The sequence below is a fragment of the Capra hircus genome, chromosome 26 (assembly GCF_001704415.2).
Source record: "Capra hircus breed San Clemente chromosome 26, ASM170441v1, whole genome shotgun sequence".
In the NCBI taxonomy this organism is placed as follows: Eukaryota; Metazoa; Chordata; class Mammalia; order Artiodactyla; family Bovidae; genus Capra; species Capra hircus.
Genome location: NC_030833.1, coordinates 16,913,982 through 16,929,247, shown reverse-complemented (window position 1 = coordinate 16,929,247; position 15,266 = coordinate 16,913,982). Strand labels below are relative to the sequence as shown.

At 42.3% G+C, this 15,266-nt stretch overlaps 1 protein-coding gene across 8 annotated transcripts in view; it reads right to left on the bottom strand.

The window, feature by feature from the left end:
* The window catches only part of ABLIM1 (actin binding LIM protein 1), a 334,182-nt gene that overhangs the window by 149,968 nt on the left and 168,948 nt on the right, over positions 1-15,266 (bottom strand). For all 8 annotated transcript variants that reach the window (XM_018041203.1, XM_013975228.2, XM_013975225.2 and 5 more), the window contains exon 2: positions 10,482-10,616. In XM_018041203.1, the coding sequence (XP_017896692.1) occupies positions 10,482-10,616 (135 nt within the window). The remainder of the gene's footprint in view (positions 1-10,481; positions 10,617-15,266) is intronic.

Here is a 15,266-nt window from a genome sequence, read left to right as displayed (position 1 = left end):
GTGGGGACCTACAGGGAAAGGCTAAGGACAAATTTGAATGCCAATGCCAGAATGTCACCTCACAAATGTCACTTCCATCATGAAGAAAGATGACTCAAATCTCTCTGCCTGGGTTTAAGGTGGATTAGAAGGTTTCAGGGTACTTATCTCATTTGGGAATTGGTTGATCTTATCAACCAAAGAAGAATTCCAAAAGGAATCCTACTTTTTCCCTCTAGCTTTCACTCAGTAGATAATACCACTTTGGTGTGTGTGGTTAGTCGCTCAGTTATGTCTGACTCTTTGAGACCCCAAGGACTGTAGCCCGAGAAGCTCCTCTGTCCATGGGGATCTCCAGGCAAGAATACTGGACTGGGTTGCCATGCTATCCTCCAGGGGATCTTCTCAACTCAGAGATTGAACTCAGGTCTCTTGCATTGCAGGCAGATTCTTTACTGTCTGAGCCACCAAGGAAGCCCAGTACCTTTCTAGAAACTATCAAATTCCCTCTCAGATTAAATCAAAGAAAAAGAAATGACCAAGGTAGAGTCAATTCTTACAGGATACTTTTCAAACTGCAACCAAAATTTACTAATTGAATCTAATTAGTGGCAGGCAAATCTCACCATAGAAGTTTAAAAGCTGAACTATATTTACCTAAGTGCAGTTTTTCTTCTTGAAGGCAAAAGAAGAAGGGAGTGACAGGATGAGATGGTTAGATAGCATCATCAACTCAATGGACATGAATTTGAGCAAACTCCAGGAGATCGCAAAGGACAGAGAAGCCTGGCGTGCTGCAGTCTATGAGGTCGCAAAGAGTTGGACATGACTTAGTGACTGAACAAGTTTTTCTTATTCAGTAAATGGCATGATTATAATATGGTATAACATTTGAGTCCCAAGACCACACTAAAAACAGCCCTATCACTTCAGATGCAATCCAAGCCCACTGCCAGAATCAGTGTTTCCCAAACTTTTCCAATTTCACTCATGTTACCACCTTCACTATTTTTTTTTTTTTTGGTCGTAGTTTTTGAACTATCTATTTTGTTTCCTTTGTTGTTATTTAGTCACTAAGTCATGTCCGACTCTTGTGATAAAACAATGTTCCAGAAGGATTTAGGTGATGATGGCAATTGTTGTTTGGTTGCTCAACCCCATAGATTGTAGCCTGCCAGGCCCTTTCTGTCCATGAGATTCCCCAGGCAAGAATACTGGAGTGGGTTGCCATTTCCTTTTCCAGGGGATCTTCCTGACTCAGGCATAGAACCTGCATCTCCTGCATTGGCATCTGATTCTTAACCACTGAGCCACCAGATAAGCCCATGCCTTTTTAAAAAAAATCAGCTCTCTCTTAATAACTATAATTATTTTCAAAGGCAAAAACCATAAATCAAAACTTCCAGGGCCACTTCCCCTCTATATAAAGTATCTATAGAAGTAAATAATTAAATAATGCAATTCAATTTGAGCTTTGATATCATTTCCTGAACAAGGCCCTGGGGCTGACAGCTATTCTCTCTTTGTTATAAAGATCTTCCGCCTCATGAAATTAGAAGGTTGAAAAAAGGAATGAAGAAAGAATAGTTCTTCACTGTATGAGAGAAATGCTGTGCCTGAGAACCAAAAATAATTTTCTCCTTCCCACACTTAAAAAGACATTGATTGAAGTCAAGTCTGGGTAACCCAGATTTAATAATTTGGAAATAATAATCTGTAATTAGTATCAATCAATGATAAACATTTCATTCACTCTTTCAACAATTATTATTGAGTGCTTAATGTAAGCTAGGTTTTTTTCTAAAGGCTGCTATACAAACCCTGTTGGTGCCTAGCAGAGGGAGACAGGCAACAAATAAACACTATATAACTTAAACTGTATATAAATATATACATACGTAAACACACAGATATACATACACACATCTATACATGACAGATAGTGCCAAAGATGATCTCAATGATAAGCGACATTTGAGAAGAGATCCCATGTAAGTGGAGGAGGACACCAGGCACATACCTAGATAAAAAGCTCCTCAAGCAAAAGAAACAGTAAGTGGAAAGGTCCGGAGGCTGTTCAATGCTCGGTTTAAGAATGATCAAGCAGGCCAGGGTCACTCAGCAGAGGGAGCCAGAGAGAAAGTGGTGGGAGATGAGGACAAGGAGTAACGATGGGGAGGGGCTTTGGAGGTCACATTAAGGTTTTTGGACTTCATTCTGAAAGATGAAGGAATTCTTTGGAAAAGGTGACAGGATCTGGCTTTATTTTTAAAGATCACCTTGGCTACTGCATTAAGAACAATCTGCAGCAGGGGTAAAGGCAGATGCCAGGAGGCCTGACACCATTATTAATCCAGGCAAGATGTGGTGGCAGCTTGGAGCAGGAGCATTATCTTTGGGATGGTGTAAATGGCCAGATTTTTTATATACTATGAAGATAGGGCTGAAGGGATTTGTTGGTGGAATATTTGTGCCATGTGAAAGAAAAACAGAAGTCAAAATAACTCTGAAGTTCTCAGCCTAAGCAACTGGGAAGATCCCCTGGACGAGGGCATGGCAACCTACTCCAGTATTCTTGCCTGGAGAATCCCCATGTAGCCTGGCAGGCTACAGTCCATAAAGTCACAAAGAATTGGACAGGACTGAAGCAACTTAGCATGCACGCAACTGGGAGGAAGGTCTTGACAACGGCTAAAACAAAAAGACTGGAGAAGGAATGGGGATGGTGCTAGTAACCAAATAATCCATTACTGGTTAGGTTTGAGAGGCCAACCGGAGATGCTGAGAAGGCTTTGGAAGACACCAGTTTGAACCACAGGGCAGAACTTTGGAGCTGGCCATTTTCAGGGCACAGATGGTACTTCTAAACCGTGAGACTGGATGAAATCACTAGAAAGCAGACACACAGATGAGGTCTGAGCATGTGGCACTTCAAGGTTTGAGGGTCAGGATGTGAAAAGAACCAGCAATAGGATAGGTTCAATGCTTGCTTTAAAAATGTTTGAGGAACATTTCAGTTTTCTCCCCTCCTCTATGATATAAATATTCCCATAAGCTTTGCTAAATAAATCATTTTTCTTAGAAGATGTGCTCTTCCTTCATTAAGCTAGGTGAAATTCAGCATCCCCTTTCTCAAAATACAAGCTATCATTGGACTTCCCTGGTGGTCTAATGGTTGAGAATCTGCCCATCAAGCAGGGGACACAGGTTCAATACCCGGTCTGGAAGGATCCTGCATGCCACGGAGCAACTAAGCCCGTGTGCCAGAGCTACTGAGTCCAAGCTCTAGAGCCCTCAAGCCACAAAAAGAGAAGCCACCTCAGTGAGAAGCCCTAGGGCCACAACCAGAGAGTAGCCCCCACTAGTCCCAATTAGAGAAAGAGCACACACCTAGCAACCAAGACCCAAGGAAGACAAAAATAAAATTTTTTTAAACATATTTTTAAAAAACCTTTCATGGACATGAAACTCAGAATTCTCAAGAACTATAAAGAATTTGAGATTTTACCTGCAAGCTGGCAAGTTAGCCTGCCCTGGTTTCATGGACGCTGGCAGAAGACATGAAACTCCTGGGTCAGAGCAAAAGACTTTTTGACTCAGGGCAGGCAACATGAGCTGCATATTTGTTATGCATTCTTCAGGACCATGCCACATTGCTCAGAGGCAAGAGAAGCAGCTCACCAGGATGCTCCACGTGCAGTGGGTTCGTGTCCCACCAAGGAACCTGACTACGCTAAAGCCTTTCACTGTGTGGATCACAACAAACTGTGGAAAATTCTTAAAGAGATGGGAATACCAGACCACCTCATCTGCCTCCTGAGAAACCTGTATGCAGGTCAAGAAACAGCAGCTAAAACTGTATATGAAACAACAAACTAGTTCCAAATAGGGAAAGGAGTATATCAAGGCTGTATATTGTCACCCTGCTTATTTAAATTATATGCAGAGTACATCATGAGAAACACTGGAGTGGACAAAACACAAGCTGGAATCAAGATTGCCCTGAGAGAAATATCAACAACCTCAGATATGTAGATGAAACCACCTTTGTGGTGGTGAGAGGGACAGAAAGGAAAGAGGAACTAAAGAGCCTTATGATGAAAGTGAAAGAGGAGAGTGAAAAAGTTGGCTTAAAACTCAGCATTCAGAAAAGTAAGATCATGGCATCTCGTCCTATCACTTCATGGCAAATGGATGCGGAAACAATGCAAATAGTGACAGACTTTACTTTCAGTTCAGTTCAGTTGCTCAGTCGTGTCTGACTCTTTGTGACCCCATGAATTGCAGCATGCCAGGCCTCCCTGTCCATCACCAACTCCCGGAGTTCACTCAGACTCACGTCCATCGAGTCAGTGATGCCATCCAGCCATCTCATCCTCTGTCGTCCCCTTCTCCTCCTGCCCACAATCCCTCCCAGCATCAGAGTCTTTTCCAATGAGTCAACTCTTCGCATGAGGTGGCCAAAGTACTGGAGTTTCAGCTTTAGCATCATTCCTTCCAAAGAAATCCCAGGGCTAATCTCCTTCAGAATGGACTGGTTGGATCTCCTTGCAGTCCAAGGGACTCTCAAGAGTCTTCTCCAACACCACACTTCAAAAGCATCAAATCTTCAGCACTCAGCCTTCTTCACAGTCCAACTCTCACATCCATACATGACTACTGGAAAAACCATAGCCTTGACTAGACGGACCTTAGTCGGCAAAGTAATCTCTGCCTTTGAATATGCTATCTAGGTTGGTCGTAACTTTTCTTCCAAGGAGTAAGTGTCTTTTAATTTCATGGCTGCAGTCACCATCTGCAGTGATTTTGGAGCCCCAAAAAATAAAGTCTGACACTGTTTCCACTGTTTCCCCATGTATTTCCCATGAAGTGATGGGACCAGATGCCATGATCTTCATTTTCTGAATGTTGAGCTTTAAGCCAACTTTTTCACTCTCCACTTTCACTTTCATCAAGAGGCTTTTTAGTTCCTCTTCACTTTCTGCCGTAAGGGTGGTGTCATCTGCATATCTGAGGTTATTGATATTTCTCTTGGCAATCTTGATTCTAGCTTGTGTTTCTTCCAGTCCAGCGTTTCTCATGATGTACTCTGCATATAAGATAAATAAGCAGGGTGACAATACACAGCCTTGACGTACTCCTTTTCCTATTTGGAACCAGTCTGTTGTTCCATGTCCAGTTCTAACTGTTGCTTCCTGACCTGCATACAGATTTCTCAAGAGGCAGGTCAGGTGGTCTGGTATTCCCATCTCTTGAAGAATTTTCCACAGTGTATTGTGATCCACACAGTCAAAGGCTTTGGCCTAGTCAATAAAGCAGAAATAGATGTTCTTCTGGAACTCTCTTGCTTTTTCCATGATCTAGTGGATGTTGGCAATTTGATCTCTTGTTCCTCTGCCTTTTCTAAAATCAGCTTGAACATCAGGAAGTTCACAGTTCACGTATTGCTGAAGTCTGGCTTGAAGAATTTTGAGCATTACTTTACTAGCATGTGAGATGAGTACAATTGTGCGGTAGTTTGAGCATTCTTTGGCATTGCCTTTCTTTGGGGGAATGAAAACTGACCTTTTCCAGTCCTGTGGCCACTGCTGACTTTACTTTGGGGGGCTCCAAAATCACTGTGGATGGTGATTGCAGCCATGAAATTAAAAGACAGTTGCAACTTGGAAGAAAAGCTAGGACAAACCTAGGCAGCATATTAAAAAGCAGAGACATTATTTTGCTGACAAAGGTCCGTCTAGTCAAAGCTATGTTTTTTCCAATAGCCATGTATGGATGTGAGAGTTGGACTATAAAGAAGGCTGAGTGCTGAAGAATTGATGCTTTTGAACTGTGGTGCTGGAGAAGATTCTTGAAGAGTCCCTTGGACTTCAAAGAGATGCAAAAAGTCCATCCTAAAGGAAATCAGTCCTGAATATTCATTGGATGGCCTAATGCTGAAGCTCCAATACTTGGCCACTTGATTCGAAGAGTTGACTCATTGGAAATGATCCTGATGATGGGGAAGACTGAGGGCATGAGGAAAAGAGGGTGACAGAGGGTGAGATGGTTGGATGGCATCATTGACTCGATGGACATGAGCTTAAGCAAACTCTGGGAGATAGGGAAGGACGGGGAAGTCTGGTGTGCTGACTGAGCAACTAAACAACAACAAAAGGACCCTAAAGCTAGAAAACCCCAGTCTTTCATAATGAGCTGTGAACAAATCAACCCAACCTTTGTTCCAGAGGCAGATATTATCTTTATTATACCAGACAGCAAACAAATCCATCCTCTAGTCCGGAGGGAAATGCTGTCTCTGTCTTTTGAGAATATTCACTATACAAACATCCTTGAAAGATAATGCAGAACAAAAAGTGCCCACACTAATGAGAAACCCATGGATAATCATCTCCCAACAAAAGTCAAAACTGCGAAGCAGCATATTTTGAAGAATTTCTGAGTCCTTATCCTATTTCACTTTGGAATTCAAAATCTTAAATATTTTTTTAAAAATATAAAGTATATTTATTTAACTAGGTAACACTTTAACATGGCACAAAATTCAAAAGATAAGCTATACAGGATTATTCTTTTATCAGCAAAAGATGACATCAAAGTGGTTTCTCATTTGCTGTGAGAAGGGAGTACGTTTGTATCAGACTCATTTTCTTGCATCCTGTTTATTCTGCCTTCTACTCAATTTCCAAATGAGTCAGAGTCTCTAAATAGATGTTAAAAGCCGGAGCTCAGCACTTAGGGAATATAAGAAACTGTCTCCATTTTACTAGAGCTTTATCAATGTCCACCTGAACCCCAAATAACCCACATGCAGTGGGTTATATCTAGCGGGTTAAGTGAAAGCTAAGGATCTAAACTGGCATAAGGGTCTAAACAGCAGTGATATGTCACCCAAGTGCTGCCTGACAGTAGCCTTTAGCACAGGTTCTCTTATCTGTTCCATCTGCCAGGCAGAGACACCTCACTCTGTAATCAATGACAGTAATCAATTTACACTCTTTTCAGCGATAATGTTGCTGTCTAGTAAGCATGTGAGGGTATATCTCATAGTAAGCACTTGATAAATCTTGGTGGCTAGCTATGCCATTAGAAGCACTTACAAATATTCACGTTCCAAAGAAATACATGGCTACCGTTCACTCGTTTGTGCAGTCATCTTTCACCTTATTGAGCACCTAATGCATCAGGCATTGTCTTAGGTACCAGGTACACAGTGATAAACAAGACAGACAAAAATCCCTGCCCTCAAGGGGAGCTTACTCTCTCGTGGAGGAGGGAGACACATGAATAAAATACGCTAAATAATAATATATGTTAAGGAAAAAAGATCCAGTGGAAAGAGATGTGATATCTAGAGAAGCTGACATCTTATACAGGATAGTCCAGGAAAGGCTTAATGAAAACAGAATATTTGGCTAGGCAGCCCTTCTCAATCCTCTGGTCCCTGGTCTTTTCTAAATGCTCTAGGACATTCTGATAGAAACATGGATCTAAGGCATTATCCTGAAAAAAATGCTCAAGGTAGACAACAATAACTATAATGAACAATATAATGTATCAGTAAGATAAACCATATAATCATAATTAACTTAAATATATCAATTATTGAATATTAAATACATAATTATTAAAGATCAAATTTTTACTACTTAAATAATTTCTTATTCTCTTATAGAGTATGTGTTACAATCATGATATAGACAAGGTGGTACATTAAAAAATGGTCATATCACTGAAACAACATCTGAATGAACATATAGCTTTAAAAAAAAAAAAAAAACCTCCTTTAAGTTAGTGGAATGGTTGCTGCTAATAGGCAAGAGTGAAAAACAAAGCTGCTGAGTACTAGAGACAAAAAAACAGCTCCATCAGAAGCCTGCAGCCATTTTCTATCTCCACCGAGTTATTATAAATTCTTTAAATAGCAGAAGCTTTGGGGATCTCCTTTTCTTTTAATTATAGAATCCACCCAGTAATTAAACCACTTTTCTCATCTCATTACCAGATGGGTACATTTTCCAAGGTTACAAATGGAAATCAGTTTCTACTTCCTTCAGATGCTGGCTTTGTTATTATTCAGTTCCTGTCCTTTCCCAGGGGAATTCCGCACACAATCATATAGCTTTAGCCATTATCTGGAAGCCAAACACTTTCAATCCTTCTTCCCAGCACAGACCAGTATCTCTTGAGTGCTAAGCCTACGAGACGTTGTATGGATCACGTATGCTCAGCCTCAATGTGTTATCTAAACTGAACTCCTTCCCCACCCCCCATAATAGCCTATCTGAAGTGAAGTGAAGTGAATTTGCTCAGTCGTGTCCGACTCTTTGCGACCCCATGGACTGTAGCCTACCCGGCTCTTCCCTCCATGGAATTCTCCAGGCAAGGGTACTGGAGTGGGTTGCTATTTCCTTCTCCAGGGGATCTTCCCAACCCAGGGATTGAACCCGGGTCTCCCGCATTCCAGGCAGACGCTTTAACCTCTGAGCCACCAGGGAAGCCCAATAGCCTATCTAGTGCTCCTATATTTTCTTATTTGGTGGCAACCTTATGTTTACCCAGGCAGTCCAGCTGGAACTTTGGATCTTTCTTCATTCCTCACGTTCAATCAGTCATAAAATCCTAGCAACTTTAACTGGGTTAAGGTTAAATGTCTTCGGTTAAGGTAAGGTTAAGGTTAAGCTGGTTTAATGTCTCTTAAATCTGTCCCCGAGTCCCTACCGCGCTTGGTTCTATGTTCCTTACATTATTTCCACCTGGACTACCATTATATCCACCCCCTTTCTGGATCTATCTGCCTGCCTCCAGTCTACACCCTGTATTTCTCTCCATCACAGCATTTATTATTCAGTATCCTGTGTGAATGTGCTCAGTTGCTCAGTCATGTTTGACTCTTTGAGACCCCATGGACTGTAACCCACCAGGCTCCTCTGTCCCTGGGACTTTCCAGGCAAGAATACCTGAGTGGGTTGCCATTTCCTACTCCAGAGGATCTTCCTGACCCAAGGACTGAACCCAGGTCTCCTGCATTGCAGGTAGATTCTTTACCATCTGAGCCAGTATGTATCTCTTCAAATACCCCCACGAGTTCCTTGACACATGGAGTATGTATTCCATTAACATTTACAAATTGGATATATAACTCTTGGACCATTAGATTCCAAGATGCCAGACATCTTAGGAAGTAACAGACATTCACCAACAAAACTCCTGCTCACCAATCCTGATCTTGCTACAGCTAAACATATGAAGTCCTGGACAGTTTACTGGTTTGTGCTGTGAACTCTAATTCCTCCACTGCAACCCTTTTCCACCTTCATACTTATCTAGCTCTCCTGTAAGATGTTCAGTGTCCTCTTTCTTCGTCCTCTTTCAAAATCCAAAAGAGTCCATCTCTTTTTTTTATTTCCACAGGCATTTGTATCTTAGGGCTTTCTTTCTAATTGTGGAAAGTCACCTCTGGTCCCATTCAAGGGCTTTGGGACCTGGCTACTTTAAAGTCGGAGTCCTCATCACAGTTGAAAAGAAACATAAAGGACAGATAAATAAAGGGGTCCTACCGTATAGCAGAGGGAACTATACTCAATATCCTGTGATAAACCGGAATGGAAAAGAATATGACAAATAAGATAAAACTGAATCATTTAGCTGTACAGCAGATATTAACATCACATTGTAAATCAACTATGTCATGTCTGAAAGGGATCCTTGAGAGCTCCTCGGACAGCAAGGAGATCAAACCAGTCAATTCTAGAAGAAATCAGTCCTGAATATTCATTGGAAGGACTGATGTGAAGCTGAAACTCCAATACTTTGGCCCCCTGATGCAAAGAACTGCCTCATTGGAAAAGACACTGATGCTGGGAAAGATTGAAGGCAGGAGGAGAAGGGGGTGACAGAGGATGAGATGGCTGGATAGCATCACCAATTCAATGGACATGACTGTGAGCAGACTTTGGGATATGGTGAAGGACAGAGACCTGGCCTGCTGCAGTCCATGGAGTCGCAAAGAGTCAGACACAACTTAGCAACTAAACAACAGCAACATGCCGTGTCATGTGTGTGTCTCAGTCACGAAGTCATGTCGAATTCTTTTGCAACCCCCTGGACTGTAGTCTGCCAGGCTCCCCTGTCCATGGGATTTTTCCAGGCAATCAAATGTACTTCAATAATATTAAATTTTTTTCCCCATTTTTTTTTAAAGAACTATAAAGCACAAAACACAAAACTTCATTGCATTGCTCTTTCACAGTTAGTCTTCCCTCTCAGGATGAGGAATCTCAGTGAACACCCAAAGGCCTGTGTACCCCTGGTCTTGGGGCTGGGGAAGCTCAGTATTCCCCTTAACTTCAATCTATTCCTGAATTAGAGAAGGCGAATAACTTCAGGACTTGGGAGCACATTCAATTATCAACTGGTATGGAGTTAGGGAGATGGGGCTGCCTCCAAGACAAGCTTTGACCGTGACATGCCACATTGCCAGGAAGCCAGAGGAGCCTTACCTTTGCAGGTGAAACATTTGATGTGGAAATGCTTGGTCTGGACCCGAAGCACTTCTCCTTTGCACGGCTCTCCACATTTATGGCAGTGAATGACAGGCTTCTCTGACGGGTGGTGAGGGTCTTGAGGGTGGGCCACTGAAAGAAAAACAGGGAAAGATCCATGTGAGTAGAAAGCACTCCTATAAAAGGAGTCATTGTAGGTGGGCATAAATATGCCCATAATTTTAGTATCAAATGAGCCACATATTGATTCAATAAGCACCAATGGAGCCCCTGTCATCATGTCATAATCATGGGGATACACAAAGCAAAAAGAGAGTTGTGTAACAGTCCACTGTTGGGGAAAATACTGTGCTTATTTCTCTGGGAGCCAGCACTCTTCTCTCTTCTTCCCAAACATCTCGAGGACTATGTATTAAATTTTTGAGTCATTAAGTACATAATCTTGCTTGGTTCAATATGGTGTGATATGTGCCTATCTTGATTTAGAAAATGCCTTTCAGCCAGGAGTTCACTGCAGACTGTAAGTTCCCTGAGAATGAGGACTAGTTATTAATAAAGTTCATATATTGTTTCTCCCCACTGGGACTCCTCTTCCCTTCCCCCAGCTCCTCAGAACATAGCAGAGCACTCGTGCACTAAAGGGGCTCAGCCAACATTTATTTCCTTCTTAGCAGGCGCTGGCTAGTTCCTCGTCTACCAGACAGTCATTCCTCATCTTCATTTGGCAGCTCATTGAACCTGTTGGAGGTCTATTATGAGCCTCCCATTGTGCGTGCTGGAGAAGGAAGTGGCAACCCACTCCAGTATTCTTGCCTGAAAAATCTCATGGACAGAGGAGCCTGGTGACCTAAAGTCCACGGGGTCACAAAGAGTTGAACATAACTAAAGCGACTTAGTACATATCATGTGCACGGTTCCCGGTATACACACTGCAGGTAGTCATTAAAGAAAAAATCAATTAAAAACTATGTGGATGTTTCTGAACCTCAGACTCCTTTCCTGTAAAATAAGGGGGATTGGATCTGAGGCTCTTTCCAGGCTCTACAATCATATGATGGGGTTTACAGGGGTTATTCTTTCAGTTTGCAGAGTGTAGCCTTCAGAGAATGGAAGTTATTGTGACTGCCCCACCCCAGGATAGGATTACAGGCTCCCCTGACAAAGGACCAAGAGAGAAGACAGCAAGAGGCCACCTGTGACTTGATGCTACCCAAGGGTCTTCACTGAACTTGCAGTTTGTTCAGCCAGAGAATGCAGAGAGGCATTTTTTGCTATTAAATTCCTTTTCTGATTTGGGTCCTCAGAAGGAGAAATCATGCAATATATAAAAACGTATTGCATAAGTACCGACATGAGTGTGATAGGGGATAAGAACAGTGAGCCTAAAATTAATCAACCAGCACAAAGAACAAAGGTCATTTTTTTTTTCAAACAGTAAAACCGGGTTGGACGTGGTGAGAGAGGGGGGTGTGGGCAGGTATTGCTGAAATTGAACTTCGAAATCACCTCCCAGCAAGGAGCTCTCTGTAACACGCCAAGTATAATAGTTCATTGTTTTTCTCGGACCACTGTAACGTTCACATTCCGCCTGGAAAGAGCTTGAGCAAGACAGTCCAAATAGTCCATTACTAGCTAGCTTCGCAGGAACAAGGTTCTTCTTGTGAGACTAAGACTAGGAGCAGCTGTAGTTTCAGGTTCAACACCTGGTCTGAATTTTCTGCACTGGACCCTGAAGTGTTTGGCAAAGGTGGCAACATCATGATACTCCTGCATTTCCCTATCGGCCTGCTGGGATCTCTCTTGGAAACCTATATTCACAACAGAAGTCAGTACTGCCTGAAGGAATTAAGAAGGGACAGGCTTCCAAGATCTCTAAACAACCACTGACTTCTAAAGTGATGTGCAATAAGGCCAAAAATCGATCGATCTGGGCATTAAAAAAGAGTTTCCCATAACACTGTCAGCTTTATGCAATGTTTTCCATGTGTTTGTTTCAAATTCTTGCTTCCAGTACTAATGGAGGAAAATAATATTTATTTAGCATCTGTCTCTAAGTGCCAGGCTCCCCTGTTGGCAAGGTGCTTACACATAAGTCATTTTATTCCATCCTCACCACCCCTCTCTCAGTAAGGTGGGTAATACTGTTACCATTTGACAGATGAGGAAACCGAGCCTCAGAGAAGCTGAGCAGCCTGCTCAAAGAACAGTAAGTGGAGGCTCAAATATCTACACCCAGGCCTTTCTGACCCCCGAGTTCATGTACTTCCTGGGTCATTTGCCTAAATCAGAAATTATTATAAGCCCAGCAATGACTGCTGCAAGTTGGGCAATAATTTATTTAGGTGGGCTCAAGAGCTATTTCAAAGCCACAACTAGGACTTGGCTTGTAAAGGCTTATACATTGTGTGTGGTAAAATATTGCTAGCTGGGCATGGTACCCAGATGGTGATCCTCAGGATAGTGCTGCTGATCCCCTTTAACAGAATCCCCCAAGTCATGTATTAAAAATGCAGATTCCTCCATGCACCCCAGTGTTCGTTGCAGCGCTATTTACAATAGGTGGGACAGGGAAACAACCCATGTCAATCAACAGATGAATGGTTAAAGACGTGGTACAGATACACAATATTACTCGGCCATTAGAAAGAATGAAATAATGTCATTTGCAGCATCATGAATGGACCTGGAGATTATCATATTAAGTGAAAGAAGTCAGACAGAGAAAGAGAAATAACGTATGACATCACTTGCATGTGGAATCTAAAGAGAAATGACACAAATGACTCACAGACTTATTTTCCTTAAAGTAACCAACTTATGATTCCCAGCGGGGAAGGATGGGGGAAAGGGATAGTTTGGGATGGACATGTACACACTGCTATATTTTAAATGGATAACGTATAAAGTCCTGCCTCCCAGGTGGCTCAGTGGTAAAGAATCCACCTGCAATGCAGGAGACTCAGGGTCCATTCCTGAGTTAGGAAGATCCCTTGGAGAAGGAATTGGTGACCCACTCCAGTATTCTTGCCTGGGAAATCCCATGGACAGAGGAGCCTGGTGGGTTACAGTCCATGAGGTCTCAAAAGAGTCAGACACATTTAGTGACTATGACAACAAGGTCCTACCAAAGGCACAGGGAATTCTGCTCAATGTTATGTGACAGCTGGGATGGGAGGGGAGTCTGGGGAAGAAGGTATACATGTATATGTGTGGCTGAGTGCCTTTGCTGCCCACGTGAAACTATCACAACATTGTTAATCAGCTATTACCAATACAAAATAAAAAGTTAAAAAAATAGATAAAAATAAAAATGCAGATTCCTCAACCCCACTGAACTAGGGATTAAAGTCAGGAGACCTATCATTTTAGCAAGCTCCTCAGGTGCTTCTACATACTACAGTTTAAGAACGATTGTCCCCATAGAATTCAGACAATATTGTGAAGCAAGTTACAGAGTAGAGTTAGAGTGGAAAAAATTAACCCACAAGACCATCCATCTCAAAAACAATATTAGAACACAGTGGATCTCTTGACCATGAGGGAGAATGCATTTTTGGATGAGAAACTGCATTGCAGCTTCTCTTGACACCTGATTTTTTTTATAACTAAGCAAGCTGGTGATGCTTGCTGAGTAATGATGAGGGAAGGAAAATATCATTTCACTTCTTGGCTCTCCCCTTTGTCTCAACAAAGGTGCCAGGGCAAAGGCTGGCACCAGTCATGAAGTCAGAACTTGGATCAGCATCTGCATTTGCAAGCATTTCCCTTTGGAAACATATATCACACTGCGAAGTCCTCCATGCCCAGAGATGACCTCTGTTTTCACCCAGAGATGAGTGGAGACTTTTTCATTTTACTTACTGTTCCATCCCACATCAGCCTAGGCAGACACATCGCAGAACCACCTACTTGTGAAGAAATGGGCTTTGCTTGTTAGAGGACAGAATCCAAGACCAAAGGAGACTCAGTATTGATTTCATGCCAACCCAAATCAGGATAGAGAGAAGAATGTCTCTCCTTTTTCAAGCCCAATAAAGAGGCTTTACATAACTTCTTTGGCAGTTTGGTTAATACCAAATGTATGTTCTTTGGCTCAAGTCTACATTTTTGAAATATGCTGAGTCAGCTGCAATATAAAAATGACATTAATTCTATACTCCTCTTATTTGCCAGCTGGCCCTGTTCCTACTTTTCCCTTGATTGCTTCAACTTTCAGAGCCTGGGTGGTCCCTCCTTATTCTACTGATAGGGAAAATGAGGAGCCAAGAGCTTACATTCCGTGCCCAAAGTCAGCCCTGAATTATCGGCAGAGGTACACTTAGCACTCGGACTTCCCAAATCTTTCTACTGTACCAAGTAGTCAGTGGTTCATCCCGGCATTTGGGCAGGCACGGTTAAAATTTTCCATGGCTCATCAGTTGTTGCTACAATAAGAATAATACAATGGAAAACCTGAAGCATGGTTGCGTATCTCCTTAAGAGTGAGGAAACGTGTATGAAGAACCAAGAGTCTGTTTGCCTGAAAAGGTAAACGGATTCCTCCACTCCAGTTTGGAGGGATTCTGGAGACTCAGTTAAGGCAGCCTATTGCAAGCCTAACGTAAGTTTCACACTGCCTCGCGCAGTCAAGCGAAGCCGGTTAGCCTTATCCCTGAGACTCTAGCATAGAACAGGAACCACAGTTCCATTAGGGTGTGTTACTTTGGAAATGCCTACTGGAGATTACAGGCAATGAGACTGGGACAGGAAGTGGAGATCACTAAGGAAAACTGTCACCTTCAG